Source organism: Elephas maximus, chromosome 11 (genome assembly GCF_024166365.1).
Source record: "Elephas maximus indicus isolate mEleMax1 chromosome 11, mEleMax1 primary haplotype, whole genome shotgun sequence".
NCBI classification, from domain to species: Eukaryota; Metazoa; Chordata; class Mammalia; order Proboscidea; family Elephantidae; genus Elephas; species Elephas maximus.
The window spans coordinates 20,599,558-20,618,911 of NC_064829.1; the positions used below are offsets into that span (position 1 = coordinate 20,599,558).

A 19,354-nucleotide genomic window follows, 5' to 3' on the forward strand; every position below is an offset into this window, starting at 1 on the left:
TATCCAATCATTTGTATTTTTAACTAGTACCCCAGATTTTTTTTTTATCCCAGGTGATTCTTACTATGAAGTTTGGGAAACTAACCACCTTTGTTTCAGTCACCCCTCAAGAATTAGGGCCGTTATTCTTTCTAGCGACTTTACTTCTGACGTAACTTTGGAATATGTTGTTGGTTAAAAGAAGAAATGCTTCAGAGTTCCATGAAGGAAGAATTCTGAGTCTATTAAGCTTTTGAGGTAATACTTTCTTTCTCAGGAGGGTGACTCACGTGAGAGCTGGCTTTTAAAAGGACCATAGGACAGCCCCACATTTCATGTTCTGGCCACATGAGCGACGAGCTACTGAAGTTTAGTGCCAGGAAGATCTGATTACCGATTCCAACTCACCCCTTCCTCCGATGAGGTTAGAGAGCTAAGGTGACTGCTGCCGACCTCCTCCCAGCCAGACAGACTTTCGGTGGAAAAAGAAAATCGGGGAGGGCTTTCTCTTTTCCTTTACCAAGACTCACTGTTAGAAACCGTCCTAGGCAAGGAGCCCTGAAAAATAAGGACACATGTTCATCTCCACTTTGGCCATACCGCGAGTCATTATCGGAGTGGGAGGCGGGGGCAGGACTCAGTAAGCTCTTGTTGCTGGTGGCCTATCTTCTTTCCTACTCTGATGCAGGTCAGACTCCCCTTGTCAATCGGAGCCAAGGGGATTTTGGCGGGAGGAGTAACAGCAAACGTTTCTGAAGAGGTGAGGAAGTGTTCAGACACTCTGACCGTATAAAATCCGTCTGGGCCCCAAAAATAGTGGCTGTTTGGCTGTTTGGCTGAGGGCCCTCGGGACTTCACAAAGTTTCCTCCTACATGGAAGCGGTGGAACTCCTCAGAAAATCACACGGTTTATAGCTACCAACCCGCTTACACTAACCCCGCCTCCCCAGTCGCGCGCTGCGAAGCAGCCCCAGGCGCAGACCCGACTCTCGCGCAGGCGCACGACCGCTCGGCGCAGGAGCCCGGCGCTCGGGGGCGGGGTGAGGCCGAGTCACGTGAGCACCGCAGTCCTCTCCGCGACTTCCTTACAAGGCCTTGAGCGAACGGGCACCGCCCCTCGCGGGGCTCTGGAATGCGCACAAAGGCCAACCCACAGGACAGACTGAACCATCCTGCCGAGCAAAAAAGGGGGAAGAAAAGATTTACATTGTAAGAGTAGACACAAAAGGAAATTAGTAATCGGACCCACGCACCATTATACATGTCTCTTTGTGTTCTAAGCCGTCCGCTTTATATTTCCTTCGCGTCCACTCGGTCAGTATCGCGCTTGCTGACCCCGCTGCCACTTCCCTCCCTCTCGCCCTTTCATTAAGTTAGGTCCACTACTTTTGCCGATAATGGGGACCAGCTTCCTTCCGGTTGTCGAAACGAGGACCGGAAGTGCTGAGTTTAAGCGGCTCCCTGGCTAGCAGGAGTGTAGCAGGATAGCGGCAGGCGGCGAAGGCAGCTTGGCGGTCGCTGGAGTGTTTCTGTTCTCCCAGCTGCGCAGGTGAGGGGTGCTTGCGGTCGGGCGCACAAGACCCATCCCGGGGACCCATCCCGGCCGGGAGGGCGGCGGCAGGCACTCGGCGCTGGGCGCGCACCTGGGTGGGCGTTGCATCTGGTTCCCGGGTTTCGAGCCCAGGTGCCAGCTCCCGAATCGGAGGCCACGTCCGGAAGCGGCCCAGAGTCGAACTTTTCTCCTTTGTCCAAACTTGGCGCTCCGGAAGAGTTTGGGCGACAGCCGGGACCGCGAAACCCGAGCTTTCTGTCGCTGACTCGGGTACTAAGTTTAGTTTGTAACTTAAACTTGAGCGATTCAAGAGTTTGCGCAAAAACCGTAGCCCTGTGTTCCCCCTGCTGCAGCTGTTGTTGCAGCTGTGTGGCTGCGTTTAGTAGGAATAACCTATTCTAGTTAGGAACTTCTTCAGTATCCGCCTCTGTAATTAACACTTTTTTTTAACTGACATTTGGGCAAAGAGAGGCTTGGGGTTTAGCTTGCGGCTTGAGAAAAACTCCAAAATGCAACACCATGTCCCTTTTGGATGGGGACGTCGGACTAAATCGACTCATCAAATTGTTTTAAAGTAACTGAATATATACGAAAGGATGTATCAGTTTTTACAGAAGTGTTCTGTTGAGATTTTTTTCTTAATTGCAAAAAGTTTTATATCTGAAGGTAAAGAAAGCAAATATTTTTTAAAGTTACTAGTATGTTTTGTAAGGCCTCTGATAAAACTTTAAAAAGCTTTTTCTTTTCAAACATCATATTGGCAGGCCAACCCTGACAACTCATCGTCTTTGTCAAGTGGTGAGAACTTTTTGGGTGTGGCAGTATAAGAGAACTAAGCCTACCTCAACCGGAAGTTTGCATAGAAAAAAAAGACTTGGTTTAGTTGGAAGGGAAGCACCAAATTGTGGTGAGCACCAAAAAAAAGCTTAAGTTGGAAAAAAAAAAGTGCATTGATTAAATGAGCAACGGACTTGGTCTGGATTTGAAAAACAGCAAATATTATATACTTAAGTATTACAAAGAATGTGTCTGACTACGTTTAAGGAATGGGGGAGTAATATACGCCTTAAGTCTTTTTTAACTACATTCAGAATAGAGGGAATAAAGTTCTACACTGCATAGTTTGGGTGTACCTCCGAGACGTGTTACAGAACGGAAATACACGTTCATGAATGGTTTAAACAAGTTCGTGAAGGTCAGCTTCCTAAAGGGTGATTAAAAGAAACTGGAAACGAGGGCCGAGTATTTGGTATAACTTAAAAAAGATGAGTTTTTCGTTAAAGTATCATATTTCAGAGATATTACTTTGAGTACTCTGTAGAAAAAGTTTCCAGATTATTTTACGTTTATTACCACTTTATAAATGCTGGTGTCTAAGAATCTAACTAGAGCAGTCTAATGTATGTATTAGTAAATGAAACCATAGTACCTAGAAATTCTGAAAAATCTTCTAGTTTTACTTGATGTGTGGGGAAAGCCTCTGAGGATCTTTGAGAATTTTGCATTTCTTTACCCCTCTTAATCCAGTCTGACACCTTTCTTAAGTATGATTCATATCTTCTCTTTGTCATAACCCTTAATGATTTCTCTTCCTATCTCATCAAGCTAAAAAAAAAAAAAAAACACAAATTCATTGCCATCGCACCCCCCCCCCCAACTTGAAACAAAATTATGTTCTTTTAGATCTGTAAACTAAATCTTCTTGACTGGGCTTATATCACCTTTTCATGCATCTGAAATCCTCATATATACCCTCTTTTCACTTACTGACATGGTTAGGTTTCAAAGACCAGGTTGTTATGTGAAATCAGTGTTATGCAAAAATGGAAGATGACCACATCTCATCGCAAAATCCAGGATGACTGCATCATTACGTAACTGCCAAACTGCCAAGAATCATGGCCCGGCCAAGCTGACACATAACCTTAACCATCAAAGTCACTGTTACTCTCACCTCAGCATTCTTTACTGCCAGACATAGGTTGTTAACGTGCAAAATAATTAGATGGTAGATTTTTTACTATTGTCATAAATGCAAAATGCCAGATAATGAGATAGTCAGTGATAAGTGAGGAGAGGATGTATTTTGGAAAAGCCTGCTCTGTAAGTCTCCCTGCTTTCAAGTTACCTATGTTCAGCATTCTTGCTCTCCTCATTCCTATGCGTACAGCAAATACCTCTCTATACCAAATTACCTTTCAATAAATGCTTCAAAAATAAAGACTCGAGACTCTAGAATGGGTCAGGAGCCTCGTAACTAGGCAATCTCAGGTGTGTACAAAGATGATCTTTCCTTCCGAGGTAAAGAATGCTTACATTGATGTGTAAAACAAAAACCAGACCAAACCCATTGCTGTCAAGTCGATTCCGACTCATAGCGACCCTGTAGGACAGAGTAGAACTGCCCCCTAGGGTTTCCAGGGAGCAGCTGGTAGATTTGAACTGCCGCCCTTTCGTTTAGCAGCTGAGCTCTTAACCACTGCGCCACCGGTAAATTTTATTTTACCTAAGCTTTCTAAACTTTTGAGTTTTGCATTTGCTGAAATTTGTTGTATGAAGAGAATTGTAGCCTCGTTTGCGGGAAAGTAAAAATAGTAAACTAGAATCAGAACAAGGAGGACAATGATGCTATCAAAATTTACCTGCCCCCTGGGCTCATGGCACTGTTCCTGATTTGACTCCCTTCCAACCAGTGTTTATTCCACCCATAATTTTAGTTTGGCAGGAACAAATAAACCACAGTTTCCTCATTCGGGAACAACTGACTGTGAAGCTAAACACTCCAGGTGCTGAAAGGCTCCGGGTTTCTGGTGGGAGACAAACTCATAATTCAGAATCCAACTTCCTTGAAAAAATAACGTCACAGGTGGTAATTTGCCCAGCATTACACTGTCAGTTTTGGTAGAATTAGGACTAGAACCTGAATCCTGTAGGTCTAAGGACTCTTAGCTTTTAAATGATCCAGTACAGGGTCTTTCAATGTCTTTTTTTTTTTTTTTATCTGAATCTTTTAGAGGCTCACAGAGGCCTTTGCTGAACTCAAAGTGTTTGATAATCATGTACCCCCTTACGAGTTTTTTTTTGTTGTTGCTGTCACGTATTGTTTTAACTTCAGAGTCATACTTCTGGAATGAAAACTGTGTGACTCATTTCATAAGCTGAACCAATCTCTCTGTTCTTTATAGTTGCCTCCCCAGCTATATTTTAAGCTCCTCGAAGATGGAACCCATGCCTTACGTTTCTTAACCCTTTAGTAGTATGCAACACTAATGACATTTGATGCACCTTAATGTAATTAACCTATCATGCTAAAGTTTGAAGATCAAATACTGGAAAAGCTAAAGAAAAGTTCTATGGGAGACCGCTGTTAGTGCTGACCCCCCCAAAAAACCTTTATAACGTTTTAAAACTTCTATAACACATTTGCAAATTCAAGAACACATGAACAACAAGAAAGTAAAAGGAAACATGCTAAAGTTCAAAAATATGTATCACTTTACAACCAAATCGACTTGACAGCAATAGGTTTTACAACTAAAAGTAAGTATTCTTAAAAGGTATCTAGAGAACTCCTACCAAATTTCGTAATGTAAAATTTTGTAGATTAAAAGGCTAGTCGTGTCAACCATTTGACCTGTAATTCTCATCAGTTTCTTTGTTCTTAACATAACTGGCATTTCTGCGTCATTGGGAGAGGACAGTGTTGTCAAACAAAATACTATTTAAAAAAATATGCTTTCGTTTGCAAAGACATGACATGCTTAAAAATACTAAAGAGATATGGAATGATAAGTATGTACCACCCATCTGATCTCAACCGCTCACTCCAAGTCCTTGAGTACATTTAAGGGGTTAGGTAATAATAATATTCCTTAACATTTTTAACCAAAAAACATACCCACTGCCGTCGAGTCGGTTCCAACTCAGCGACTCTCTAGGACAGAGTAGAACTGCCCCATATGGTTTTCAAGGAGCACCTGATGAATTCGAACTGCCTACCTGACTTTTTGGTTAGCAGCCGTAGCTCTTAACCGCTATGCCACCAGGGTTTCCAGCATTTTTAAAACTTCATTTAAATTTGCTGTTGTTAATTGCGGTCAAGTTGATTTCGATTCATGGGTACCCTGTGTGTGCAAGGTAGAACTGTTCCATAAAGTTTTCAAGACTGTGACCTTTTGGAAGCAGATTGCCAGGCCTGTCTTCTAAGGAGGCCCTGGGTGGGTTTGAACCGCCAACCTTTTGGTTTGTAGTCCAACACTAGGAACTCCTACGTTAGAATAGAGGTAAAAAAACACATCTCTACATAGTTTACATAATGGATATATTGTTGTTGTTAGGGGCCATTGAGTCAGTTCCTACTCATAGCGACCCTGTGTACCACAGAATGAAACACTGCCCTCCCTGGTCCTGGACCATCCTCTCAATTGTTGCTGTGTTTGAGCCCATTGTTGGCAGCCACTGTGTGAATCCGTCTTGTTGAGGGTCTTGCTCTTTTTTGCTGACCCTTTGCTTTACCAAGTATGATGGCCGTCTCCAGGCACTGGTCTCTCCTGATAACATGTCCAAAGTATGTAAGACAAAATCTCACTGTCCTCCCTTCCAAGGAGCATTCTGAGATGCACTGCCCCAGAAGGTGTAACAGAATAAAATGTGTTTTCATTCGTGATTTAGGTGAGCTCAAGAGCAGCCTCCTAAACGATGAATAAAGGAAAGGAGGAACATGGAGAGGAGTATACATCTTAAGTTCTGAGGCCATGTGAGGTATCTCTTCCCAGCATAGTCAAAGATTGCTGTATTGGAATTTGTGGCTACCCTTTGTGGAATTTCTTATAAAATCCAAGAACAGATACAGCTTAGAAAAAATATATATGTGTGTTTATGTGTATATAAGTATGTGTATATATAAATACATATATGCACAGAGCTTTTTGAATTATTTCCTAATTTTGTATCTTATTGTTTCCAAATTGAATTTAGCCTTGGTGATGTGGTATAATCCAAGGAAAGAATGTAAGAAATAGCTTTATAGACTCGTGTGACACATTATATTCAAAGGGTCACTTTGTAGTGCTGAGATCTAGATAGTAGTTCATTCTTCCGCAGTCCACAAACTTATTTTTAGAGCAAGGGCATAGTGTTTTGCTACATCATAGCTAAATGTTGTTTTCCCAACGTAAGCTTTAAAATTGTTATCCTGGTCAGAGAATGAAATCAGTCGTGCCTATTTTAGACCTGCTGGAAAGAGTATAACCGTACAGTGTCAGTTCTGCTGGTTAGAGGTTTTGCAGGCTACCACCTCCACCTCAGCTCTCAAGAATGGTATGGTAAAATTTTGTTATCTGATGACTGTGGGATTTTAAACTGCAAACAAATTCGTATAGTCTCTTAACGGTTGAACATTCAAAGGAAAATTGCCTTTTCATTTTAGGCATTCTTAGACATCATTTTTATTTTTAACTTAAATTTTACAAGGATAAGTTGAGATTATTAGAGAGCAAGGGTAGTTTTCATTTCCTACCTCTTAAGACATTTTCTGAACAAGCTTTTTTTTTTTTTTTTTAACGTTTAAAAAAATTGTTGGGCTCTGATGTCTTCTCAGAGGACTCAGTTGCTTCAAGTGATTTAGCGTGGCTCTGTGCAAGAAACTGGCTCGGATAGAGTGGAAAATAGAACTTCGTTATAGATGAATTAACTTCAGCGTTTTCTATACTTTTCGGTTAGCCTTTCAACAAATACCTTTTTTTAACTACTTGGATTCCAGAAGGGAGGATACAACAAGAAATGTTAGTGGAAAATGGAAGAAGCCTATTTGATCATAGAGATTGGAGATAACATGCCCTATCCGGCTGTTCACCCACCTACTTCATCTTGCTGTCCACCGTGGAGGGGTCCGGTTAGGTTAGGCTAGCACCCCATAATGCTGAAGCGTAGAACTGGCATTGCTTCCCTGGGTCTCTAAATTTTTGTTGTTTCTTGTTTTATTGCTGTTAAACCAGTAATAAGTCCGTTGTCATTAGGCTATACAGCAGTACTGGGAATATGTAATCTTCTTGATACGCTGTGAACGTATAATTAATGTGGGCCGTGGTTTGGAATTTGAAGTTCATGATGGATTGTTTATAAAATGTCACAACTACTCAGGGTGAACAAACTTAAAGCCTGAGTCTGGTTTTTCTCTTTAGTAGCCTGGCCCAGTTAGTAATCGTTTCAGTCAGTTGAGAGAAATTTTTGGCAAGTGATAATGTCCTGTTGAAAAATTTTTAGACGCAGCTCTCTCTGATTAGCTCGAGCGTATTAGGAAGGCTGATTCAGTTTACTTTCATTATTTTGATTCAAACTTAGGTAATCTTAAATGTTGACTTTAGTTTTTTTTTTTTTTTTTGTATTTTTTTTCCTAAATAGGATTTAACCACCACCATGTCGAGCAAAAGGGCAAAGACCAAGACCACCAAGAAGCGCCCCCAGCGCGCAACATCCAACGTGTTTGCCATGTTTGACCAGTCCCAGATTCAGGAGTTCAAAGAGGCCTTCAACATGATTGATCAGAATAGAGATGGCTTCATCGACAAGGAGGATTTGCATGATATGCTGGCCTCCCTGGGTAATGATCAGTTTTAATAATACATTAGCTAGACTTTATATTCTATCTTTTATGTTTATTTCCTAAGTTTATTTCCTATGGACTAAGATTCGAAAAGGCTCTGAAGCAGTGTTCCCCAATGTGTGGTCCTTTAATCACTGACAGGTTCTTGGCTCTGTCTCCGGATTGGCTAGGCACTGTGTTGAAAACACTGATCTCGATTATCAAAACATTTTTCCTTCTGATACCCAATGGAAAAGCAGCGTCTTAATACAGGGTTGTATTCATTGAAAAGACTTTTTCCCCAAATAGTTTTGTTGTCATGAATGCAAAGAGCAGATTGTACAAGTGATAGTCTTTCTTGCCAAAATGCTTACTATAATTAATAATTGGTATGTATCATAATTAAAATTATAGCCCCTTTTGTTTAGGGAAAAATCCAACTGATGAGTATCTGGACGCCATGATGAATGAGGCTCCGGGCCCCATCAATTTCACCATGTTCCTCACCATGTTTGGGGAGAAGCTGAATGGGACGGACCCAGAAGATGTCATCAGAAATGCGTTTGCTTGCTTTGATGAAGAAGCAACTGGTAAGTCAGAGATAACCTTTAATTACAAAGTGATTTAATGTGCAGCTGTGGTAACTAAAATACACAATAACTTGAAATACGATAACACCCTCAGGTTTACACCACACCTGTTTTATCTTGGACGGGATTCTTAAGTACGGCAATCACTCACTTCAGGCCCCTTACCTATTTAGGAGTAGTTTACAAATCAGTAGGCTGTACTGAAAACCTTTTTGGAGGGTACATTACCCCTTCACTAGAATGTTAGCTCCACAAAGGTTAGGCTCTCAGTAAACGTGTTTTGAATGAATAACTTTTACCAGTGTAATCTTGGATAAAGCGTGATTGCTATTGTCTGACTCCAGAATCTATAGGGTCGCTGTAAGTTGGATTCAACTGGATGGCAATGGGTTTGGGTTTTTTTGTTGTTGTTGTTTGGTGACTCCAGTATGATCCTTTTGTTGACGAGGTATCTCTCAGTTCTAAAATTGCTTAAATCTGATTTCTAACCTCTATTCTGAAGTAAACAAAGCAGAGTTTAGGCTCTGGAATAAAACTGTCTGATTTCAAATGGCTATTCTGCTACATAACAGTTGTGTAATTTAGGGCAAGTTAACTTCTTTAAGACTCTGCTTTCTGATTTGTAGAGTTAATTCTTAAAAAAAAAAGTTAACTACATGAATATCTGATCCTTTGGCAGAAATGTATATGAGGAAACATAAGGGAATATTTTTCTGAAACTCTCAACTCACATGGCGTGGCTAACTATGGAAAGGGAAGGCGAACAGCCATTGGCCACGTACATGCCTTGGATTGCTCTGATGCTGGGTAGTTGTCAGGCTGATAGAAGCATAGTTTCCACACTTTCAAGGCTGCCTGCACTATGGGCTCATTCTGCCTTTTCAGATATCTACCCTCTCCTATGTAACCTCCCCATTTCCTTCCAGGCTCCACTACACATCACTGTCCTAATTTTCCTCCACCATTTCTGCCTCTGTGCCTTCATCATCATACCACTGTCTCCTCTCTCCTTTTAAATCTAAACTCTTAATGGTTATTTCTGGAAGGAGTAGGGCGTGGGGGTAGAGTAAGCTGAGGTAACTTTTTTTCTCCCCAATACACTTCTGAATTGCTTGACTTTTCTTTACTGTGAGCAGATGTTACTTTTTTAAACAGGAGGAAATAAAAGAATAAGATATCCATTCTTCAAACTGATCTCAATGGCCATATGCTTTATAGAGTCTTACCTGGGCTTTCATACTATTTTCTCCTGGCTCCCAGGAAAACTAAAAGCCTTTCCCTTCTTCCCACCTCCAAAGTATTTTATTTGTACCTCTCTCCTGGCATATATGCTGTTTGACCTTATATTTTAATTGTGTACTTATTCTCAATCATCACTATCTACCTCTCTCCCCCAAATAATGACTCCGTGTCTTAAAAGTATTATTCCCATCTTCGTAAGCCCTTCTAGCACCTACCACAGTCGCCTGCACATTGTAGGTGGTTAGCGCATGTGATGGCTGAATAGCTTGGCTGGAGATAAGGATTTCTTTCTATGAAGCACAATTATAGGATTTGGGGGAAATTTTTTTTTTTTTTTTTTTTTAGTATAGGATTGAATCAACATAACTCAGAAATCTTAGGTTTATTTTGTGAACTGACTTTGTGCTTTAAACTCACTTTAAGGAAACGATATAGCAGTGTATTAGGTTAATTTCATTATTCACGATTACAAAAGTAAATGGTCAGGTTTTTCTTTTTTAACTATGAATTTCAGAATCTCTGGGCTGGCTATTTACTACCTTTGGTATACTGCTTTAGCAGCTCCCGACCTGGGTTATGCGTTAGAATTATTGGGGAGCATTTAAAAGTGTCAGTGCCAGAGAACAAATCCACGGTGGCACCTGGGCATTTCTGTAAGCTCCCAAGGTGATGCTGACATGCTCTCAGGTTTTATGAGAACCCTGGTATCAAAAAGTGAGAGTCAAAAGCATTCTCTATCCCCGGTGCCTAGCACAGTGTCTGCTACATGCTAGTACTTGATGCTCAAATATTTATTCAGTGTTTTTGCACATCCTGGGCCTGGTCATATTTGTTACTAAGTCTGAATTATATTTGTAAAGAATATTAGAAATCTCATTTTACAAATGCAAAAACCAAAATCTGAAGTAAAGTGCCTGAAATAAAATAGCTTGTTAAAACCAGATCTCAGCACACCCATGTCCATTGCAGCACTGTCCACAATAGCAAAAAGATGGAAACAACCCAGGTACCCATCAGCAGATGAATGGATAAACAAATTATGGTATGTTCACACAATGGGATACTACGGAATGATAAAGAACAATGATGAATCTGCGAAACATCTCAACATGGATGAATCTGGAAGGCATTATGCTGAGTGAAATTAGTCGCAGAAGGACAAATACTGTATGAGACCAGAATTGTAAGAACTCAAGAAAAGGTTTAAACACAGAAGAAAACATTCTTTGATGGTTACAAAGGGAGGGAGGGAGGGAGAGGGGAATTCACTGACTAGGTATAGTAGACAGGAATTATGTTAGATGAAGGAAAGGACAACACACAATACAGGGGAAGTCAGTACAACTGGACTAAACCAAAAGCTAAGAAGTTTCCTGAACACAACCAAAAACTTCGAGGGACAGAGTAGCAGGGGCAGGGGTTTGGGGACCATGGTCTCGGGGGCATCTAGGTCAGTTGCCATAACAAAGTTTACTAAGAAAATGTTCTGCATCCCACTTTGGTGAGTGGTGTCTGGGGTCTTAAATGCTAGCAAGCGGCCATCTAAGATGCATCAATTGGTCCCAACCCATGTTGAGCAAAGGAAAATGAAGAACACCAAAGATACAAGGAAAATATTAGCCCAAGAGACAAAAGGGCCGCATAAACCAGAGACTCTTACCAGCCTGAGACCAGAAGAACTAGATGGTGCCCAGCTACCATCAGTGGCGGCCCTGACAAGGAACGCAACAGACAGTCCCTGATGGAGCAGGAGAAAAGCGGGGCGCAGAACTCAAATTCATGTAAAGAGACCAGACTTAATGGTCTGACTGAGACTGGAGGAACCCCAGAAGACATAGCCGCTAGACTCTCTGTTAACCCAGAACTGAGACCATTCCAGAAGCCAAGTCTTGAGCAAAAGATTAGACTGGACTGTAAAACGTAAAATAATACTCATGAAGAGTGTGCTTCTTAGTGCAAACAGATATATAAGACTAAATGAGCAGCTTATGTCTGGCGGCAGAAAGGAATAAGAGCTGGTTGAATGGTTTCGGGAAACCCAGAGTGGAAAGGGGGAATGTGCTGTCACACTGTGTAGATAGCAACTAGGGTCACGTAACAATGTGTGTATAAATTTTTGTATGAGATATTAACTTGAGCTATAAACTTTTACCTAAAGCACAATTTAAAAAAGGAAGAAAAAAAAAGTAATAAGCCAGACCTCAAAACTCCGGTGTTCTTTCCACTGCAGCACGTTATTAATGCTTGTAGAGTGGCACTGGTTTCAGTGTGGCAGAAAACAGTTACTTGCTTGTAGTATAGGTGTGACCACTGAAGCAGCTTTAAGGAACTGTGGGAGTTAGATTGCTTTACTTTGCTCTTGTTTAGGCACAGGTTTTGCCACTGTTAAAAGATCGGAAGACGGAGTAATGGCCCAACAGCCTGGCATCTTCCTAGGCAACTGACTGCCGAGGCCGGCTATAGCGTGTGGAGACCCACCCTTTCATGTATTTGTGTGTTAATAGTTCTTAACCTATACAGGGTGCGGTCAGTCAAGCATAGGCATTCCTTGTAAGTAATCTCAGAGTAGTATGTATTCTGATCCCCAGTTGTTCTTTTTTTTTAGGCACCATTCAGGAAGATTACCTGAGAGAGCTGCTGACAACCATGGGAGATCGGTTCACGGATGAGGAAGTGGATGAGCTCTACAGAGAAGCCCCTATTGACAAAAAGGGGAATTTCAATTACATTGAGTTCACGCGCATCCTTAAACACGGAGCAAAAGACAAGGATGACTGAACGAACTTCAAATTCCGGCCAAACGTTCCTTGTTGCCACTTTGAGTATTTCTGAGACTTTCTTTCTCTTAGAGCCTGTTGCATGCCCTTAGCTTTACAGCTTTCGCCTTTTTGTTGTATTTATTCTCAGCCATTTTGGGCGCATACATCTCTATAATCAGACTGGAAATGGGACTTTAAGTTGAAGTAAAATAGAACCGGGAGAAAGATCATTGCCTTATCACAGCCTAAGGAAAGTATTCTCTCATTTTTCTGATTTACTGGATTTTTACATTTTTTGGTAATAAAAACTTCAAAGTAAACATTGTGATTCAAGTCACCTAATGTTAATTATTTTTGTCGTTTTCAGAATAGAAAAATAGGGTAATTTAGGTTCCCAGCTTCTCCCACCCCCAGATAGCTACAGCCTACACAGAATCAATATATTTTCTCAGAGTCATTCACTAATTTTTTTCCTCAACCATAATTAAACTTTATGATGAAATGCTTTCTTGTTTAAAACTCATTTATCGAAATTGGCTTTTCCTCCACCAATTTCATCTTCCAAAAAAGGTAGGTGAGGCAGATCCTAGAAAAGTGACTTGGTTGTCGGCCACCTCTCCCTTATTCCTTCCAGTTTTCCTGGCAATTCTGTCTGCTGTACTCCTATTCATCCCTCTGTCTCCTGAAAAATTCCTTTCTAGCTACCCCAATCAGGTTTCCTGTGCCTTGTCTTCTGATTTTTTTTTAATTAATTTCCTGTAGAATTTGCACGTGTGTATGATAGCTTTGGGAAACGCTGGTGGCTTAGTGGTTAAGTGCTATGGCTGCTAACCAAAGGGTTGGCAGTTCAAATCCGCCAGGCGCTCCTTGGAAACTCGGACAGTTCTACTCTGTCCTGTAGGGTCGCTATGAGTCGGAATCGACTCGACGGCACTGGGTTTGGTTTTGGTTTTGTGCTGATAGCTTTGCTGGCTTTAAATCCTTAAGTTTGACATACCTGTTGACATTTTGCCCTTATCGTTCTAGGCTTCTGTACGTTATTTTATGTCATCTAAAAGTAGACTAGGCCACTGAATGTTATTTTAATTTGCCCTAATTTTAAAAATTATTTTAGCCCCAAGGGTTCTCTGGAATGCTGCTACCAAAAAGACAGATTTTTTTTTTCAAATTGTATTCCAAAGTGCTGGAAATAGTTTTTTTTTTTTTTTACATTGTGTATAGGTTTTCTTTAAAACAACAATCCCTGTTGAAATCCTATAATTGTTTATGCAGGGAGTACCCACGTGTGAGTTTTGGACATTCCTGACCTGCCCACAATAAAAACAGCTGAAGCTACATGCCTAGGAGAGTGAGGTCATTATTTTAGCCCTAAAAATAATTTCTGCTATTTACAGAAATGCAAGACTGTTTCAGAGTCATTCAGGGAGTGGCAGACGATTTGGTTCTCTTTGGGCTTCAAAAATCAGACTCACAAAAACAGTTTCATGAGTTTAAGAATGATCCTGAAACATTGAAAAATGTTGGCTGAAAAAAGTTGACAATTAGTGTAATGTGAATAATTGACAATTACTCTAATAACTTCAGGTTTTCTGTTAATATTAAGAAGACCATCCTTGGACAACTATTACCTCATTCGACAAACAATTGCCAGATACTCTCTGGGCAGTGGGCCTTGGCAGTCAACAGGATAGGTAAGCTAGATCCGTTAACCTGGCGAGGCCCTCTTCTTGGAAGTAGAACCAGTAACAAGATTCCTATTGTCCCTTTTGAGACTAGAATCTTCATACCTGCTTTAATTTCTTGCATTTTATGAACTCCTGAATTTCGTTATGTGGTTTAAACAAAGTACTTTTTCTAGCCTGTGGACATGGTGCTAAAATTTTGTTTGTTGAATTCCATTTCAAATGAAAAAATCACCTCTGCTTTCTTAACAAATTTCAGTTGAAGAACAGATTCATTACTTCCACTACAGAAAAAAAGAAAGGTCTCATCTGAAATTCTCTCTTGGCAGTACCCCCATCCCCATTTCAGATAACAGCTTAAGGAACCAGCCTCCTAGGAACAGTGGTCTCCCCTGAATGAAATAAGCTCCTAACTTAGTCATAGCCGTTTCTGCTTAGTCACTGGACCTTCTCAAGCAACTGTGATTGCCAGTAAACAGCCAACAGCATTTATTTGAACAGTGGGTTGGACTGAAAAGCCAGTCTCTGAAAAGTCTCCATGATGAAAGTCATACTTGAAACAATCCTTTTCAAAAGTTCTGATGAAACTGTCCACGTAGGGGGCAGCATCCTTATCCATTTAATATATTGTTATTTGGACTCTAGTGCTCGAATTTTATTTGATCAAGTGGACTATGACTGGGTGAGAGCAGGAATTGATGAATGTTGATGGGAACAAAGGGAGGAAGGGCAGACTGAGACACGTAAAAGCCAAGCTTAAAAAGGAAAGGCAACCATTTAGCAGGAAGTATGAGGAGAGTACGCGGAGGAGTAACACCTAGACTTCACGCAAGCAGACACGTGAGAGGGATCAGACAGAAGATGATAAAGGGGGTTGGAGAGGTAAATAGAGCCACAAAAACAGTGTGTTCAAGGGTGAGGAGGTTAGTCAATGGGGTAAATCACGAAAAGATGAAGTAGGGGAAAGTTTAAATGAGGCCTCAAGAACTGGCAAATCCTTGGTCACCTCTGCTCAAGCTGTAAGTTTTCATTGCAAAAGCCAGAGTGCAGCATGGGATGGTGGACAATGCCTGAGTTTGGGGTCAGGAAGACCTGCATTTAAATCCCATTGTTTGCTTCATCATGGCTTTATAACCTTAAGCATTTAACATCTTTGACTTACTCACTTGTAAAACGGAAGTAATGCTATTGGCTCCTGATAGGAATGTAATCTATTAATACGAAAGCAGCATTTTGGGGATTAAAAGCAGCATGGGTTTTTAAGCCAGACTTGGTCGAGCTTGAATTCCGTTATTTGACTAGCTTTATGACCTTGGGCCAGTCACTCTTAAGTGTCAGTTTCCTCAACTGTAAAATGGGGTCAGTGCCCTCCAAGGTTGTGAAAATTAGAACCGTGAAAGGTAAAGGGTCTGGCACATTGTAGATATTCAAACAATAGTTTTCTATTGTTCTGTTTACCGGGGGGGTCATGAAATTAGGGAACGAAGAAGCTTTAAGAAATGCAGGATCCAAAGGCATGTCTTTAGAAAGAGTGGAGCCTGTTTGTAGGCAAAGGGGAAGGAGACAAACCAGGAGAAAACAGAGAAACAGAATGAACCACCCCAAGGCAATAGGAAGGGATAGGACCTAAATCACATGTTATAGGATTATCCTTAGAAAAAAAGAGGGGAAGTCAGGTGAAAATAGTTTAGTGGTAGTTGGAGATTAAGTAAAAGGCTGAGGTTAGAAAAGTTCATAGTTCATTGATAGTGAATTATTCCAAAATAGAATTTTGTTACCTTGAAGGATTATGGTATCAGGTGGCCTGGCAGCTAGCAGATACTCAAATAGTTTTTTTTTAGATTTCCTGAGTTAAGTCCAATATGCCAGATTTTGTGTGCCTCAGTTAAGTGTACAATTTATTTCTCTGTAATCTAGTTTTCTCTCTGCTGCCATTAAAGGGGTTGCTGGAGTTAATCCCACATTGAAGAAATGCTGCCCGGTTTCTCCAGTGTGGCTTATCCTGTTTTCCACTTGTTCTTCCAACATCAAATCCCTATGCCCTTTCATGCTAGATTTCTTAAATGCTTGCACACAGCAGGAGGCAGGACTTTTCTCCAGTACTTAGCCAATGAATATACAATTTGTTTTTTAATATTTCATAAATCATGTTTTGGCAGTCACCCCTTTTTTTTAGTAGTCCCTGATTTATAACAGGGTTCCATTCTGACAACAGGTCGGTTCTGATCTAAGTCAAATATCTCTTTTTTTTTTTTTTTTAGTTTTCATTATTATTGCCTTTTATTATCAGTATATAAATCCGATCTTTGTCTTTGGGGGTTGGAAATATTACATATAAACTTAGATATATTTTAAAATACATAAAAAAAACACATCCGTGAAAAAAATGGATGACATTGACATTTTGTCATTTGCTGTAATAACTCCACTTGTGGAACGTTCTGGATCAGCTGGATTATTCCTGGGAGTGGGGATGGCGTTTCTAGTCAGAAATTTAGTGTGAGTTGTCTGTATGGTCTTTTTACATGGTGCAACACTGTAGTACATTTTACTAATGACAAGGTGTACAAAAAAGATAATGATCGTAAGTATGGTTCAAGGTAACCAAAAATGTTGTAAGTCAGGGACTACCTGTATTTATTACCTTTTTAAAAACATTCTTTTTAATGACCATAATCATCTTTGGCATGGATATGCCAAGTTCACTATTTCCCAAGCACTTGATGTTTAGATACCCAGTGTTTTAATATGTACAAGTTTTTTCTTTCTCTTTCCAGAGAGAACAATACACCTTAGGATTATTTTTTAGAACAAAGCTGTCCAATAAAACTCTCTGTGGTAATGAAAATGTTCTCTGCACTGTACTGTAAGGACACTAGCAATATATGGCTATTGAACACTTAAAACGTGCCTAATATGACCGAGAACTGAATTTTAACTTTAATTAGGATAGCCACAGGTAGGTAGGTAGTGACTATCATTGGACAGCACCGTTCTAGAAGTTTAAGTATGGAGAATAAGGTCAAAGTACAGTCAGATGACTTAACTATGAGCTTCAGGTAGCCGGAGTTGGGGTGTATGGGGTAGAAAAAGGCCATGCTTGGAAGAGCTCTGTGAAAAAGACCTAAGAAGCCAAAACCTTCTGATGAGTAGGAAAAAAAATTATGTAACTATTGAACCAAAGGGCAGACTGCAACTAAGAGAAAGTAAATATTTTAGAACCAGGTAACTTCTCAGTAGTTGCTTTTCCAACACTACTGAGATGTCGTCAGTTATGAACTGGATTTAGGGCAGTGCTAGAGGACCGCAGCATCGCCTGGGGGCTTTTTAGAAGTGGGAATTACCACCCCACCTATGAAATTAATATCTGGGAGTGGGACCCAGGAATCTGTTTTAATGAGCCCTGCAGGTTATTCCTATATGCTGCCGTTGAAGAGTTACTACTATAGAGTGCTGACCTACTTAGAGTTCCCATCATCTAGATCAATGTATTCTACAGTGTAAGCTCCCTGAGGGAAGAGACTGAATTGTCCATTCATCTAGATTATTTGAAGGTGAGGGAAACTACCCTGTCACAAGTGATACCTAGAACAAAACCTGAATAATGTAGCTTCTGGGTTCCTTTTGCCAAAGAGCATTATATAATTGTGTGTGTGTGTGAGCAGGCTCGCACATATGTATGTGTCTGCATAATTCTAATCTTTTCTGTTTAATGCCCCAAAGGGAAGCAAATAATTTGAATAAAACTTTCTTGTGTTTGCAAGGAAAATTGACAGTCATAGGCTGTGGCCAAGGCCTGATACCAAAACCAAACCCATTGCCATGAAGTGGATTCCTACTCATAGCCGATACATAATCCATATTTATGCCTATTCCCAAGAAAGGTGATGCAACCGAATGTGAAAATTATAGAAAAATATCATTAATATCACACGCAAGCAAAATTTTGCTGAAGATCATTCAAAAGCGGCTGCAGCAGCATATCGATAGGGAACTGCCAGAAATTCAGGCCGGTTTCAGAAGAGGACGTGGAACCAGGGATATCATTGCTGATGTCAGATGGATCCTGGCTGAAAGCAGAGAATACCAGAGGATGTTTACCTGTGTTTCATTGACTATGCAAAGGCATTTGACTGTGTGGATCATAACAAACTATGGATAACACTGCAAAGAATGGGAATTCCAAAACAATTGTGCTCATGAGGAGCCTGTAAATAGATCAAGAGGCAGTTGTTTGGACAGAACAAGGGGATACTGAGTGGTTTAAAGTCAGGAAAGGTGTGCATCAGGGTTGTATTCTTTCACCATACCTATTTAATCTGTATGCTGAGCAAATAATCTGAGAAGCTGGACTATGTGAAGAACAGGGCATCAGGATTGGAGGAAGACTCATTAACCTGCGTTATGCAGATGACACAACCTTGCTTGCTGAAAGTGAAGAGGACTTGAAGCACTTACTAAAGAAGATCAAAGGCCACAGCCTTCATTATGGATTGCACCTCAACATAAAGCAAACAAAAATCCTCACAACTGGACCAATGAGCAGCATCATAAACGGAGAAAAGACTGAAGTTGTCAAGGATTTCATTTTACTTGGATCCACAATCAACAGCCATGGAAGCAGCAGTCAAGAAATCAAAAGACGCATTGCATTGGGCATATCTGCTGCAAAGGACCTCTTCAAAGTGTTGAAGAGCAAAGATGTCACCCTGAAGACTAAGGTGCACCTGACCCAAGCCATGGTATTTTCAATCGCATCATATACATGTGAAAGCTGGACAATGAATAAGGAAGGAAGATCGAAGAAGAATTAACACCTTTGAATTGTGGTGTTGGCGAAGAATACTGAATATACCATGGACTGCCAAAAGAACAAACAAATCTGTCTTAGAAGAAGTGCAGCCAGAATGCTCCTTAGAAGCAAGGATGGTGAGACTGCATCTTACATCATTTGGAAGGGATCAGTC

At 40.7% G+C, this 19,354-nt stretch overlaps 1 protein-coding gene across 1 annotated transcript; it reads left to right on the forward strand.

Annotated features, from left to right (window-relative positions):
• The first annotated feature begins 1,395 nt into the window (after positions 1–1,395).
• LOC126085493 (myosin regulatory light polypeptide 9) lies at positions 1,396–13,913 on the forward strand. Its single transcript, XM_049900940.1, has 4 exons — positions 1,396–1,528; positions 7,934–8,132; positions 8,543–8,704; positions 12,552–13,913. The coding sequence occupies exons 2-4, from the start codon at positions 7,949–7,951 to the stop codon at positions 12,722–12,724; spliced, it is 519 nt and encodes a 172-aa protein (XP_049756897.1). The 5' UTR covers positions 1,396–1,528; positions 7,934–7,948; the 3' UTR covers positions 12,725–13,913.
• The last annotated feature ends 5,441 nt before the right edge of the window (positions 13,914–19,354 follow it).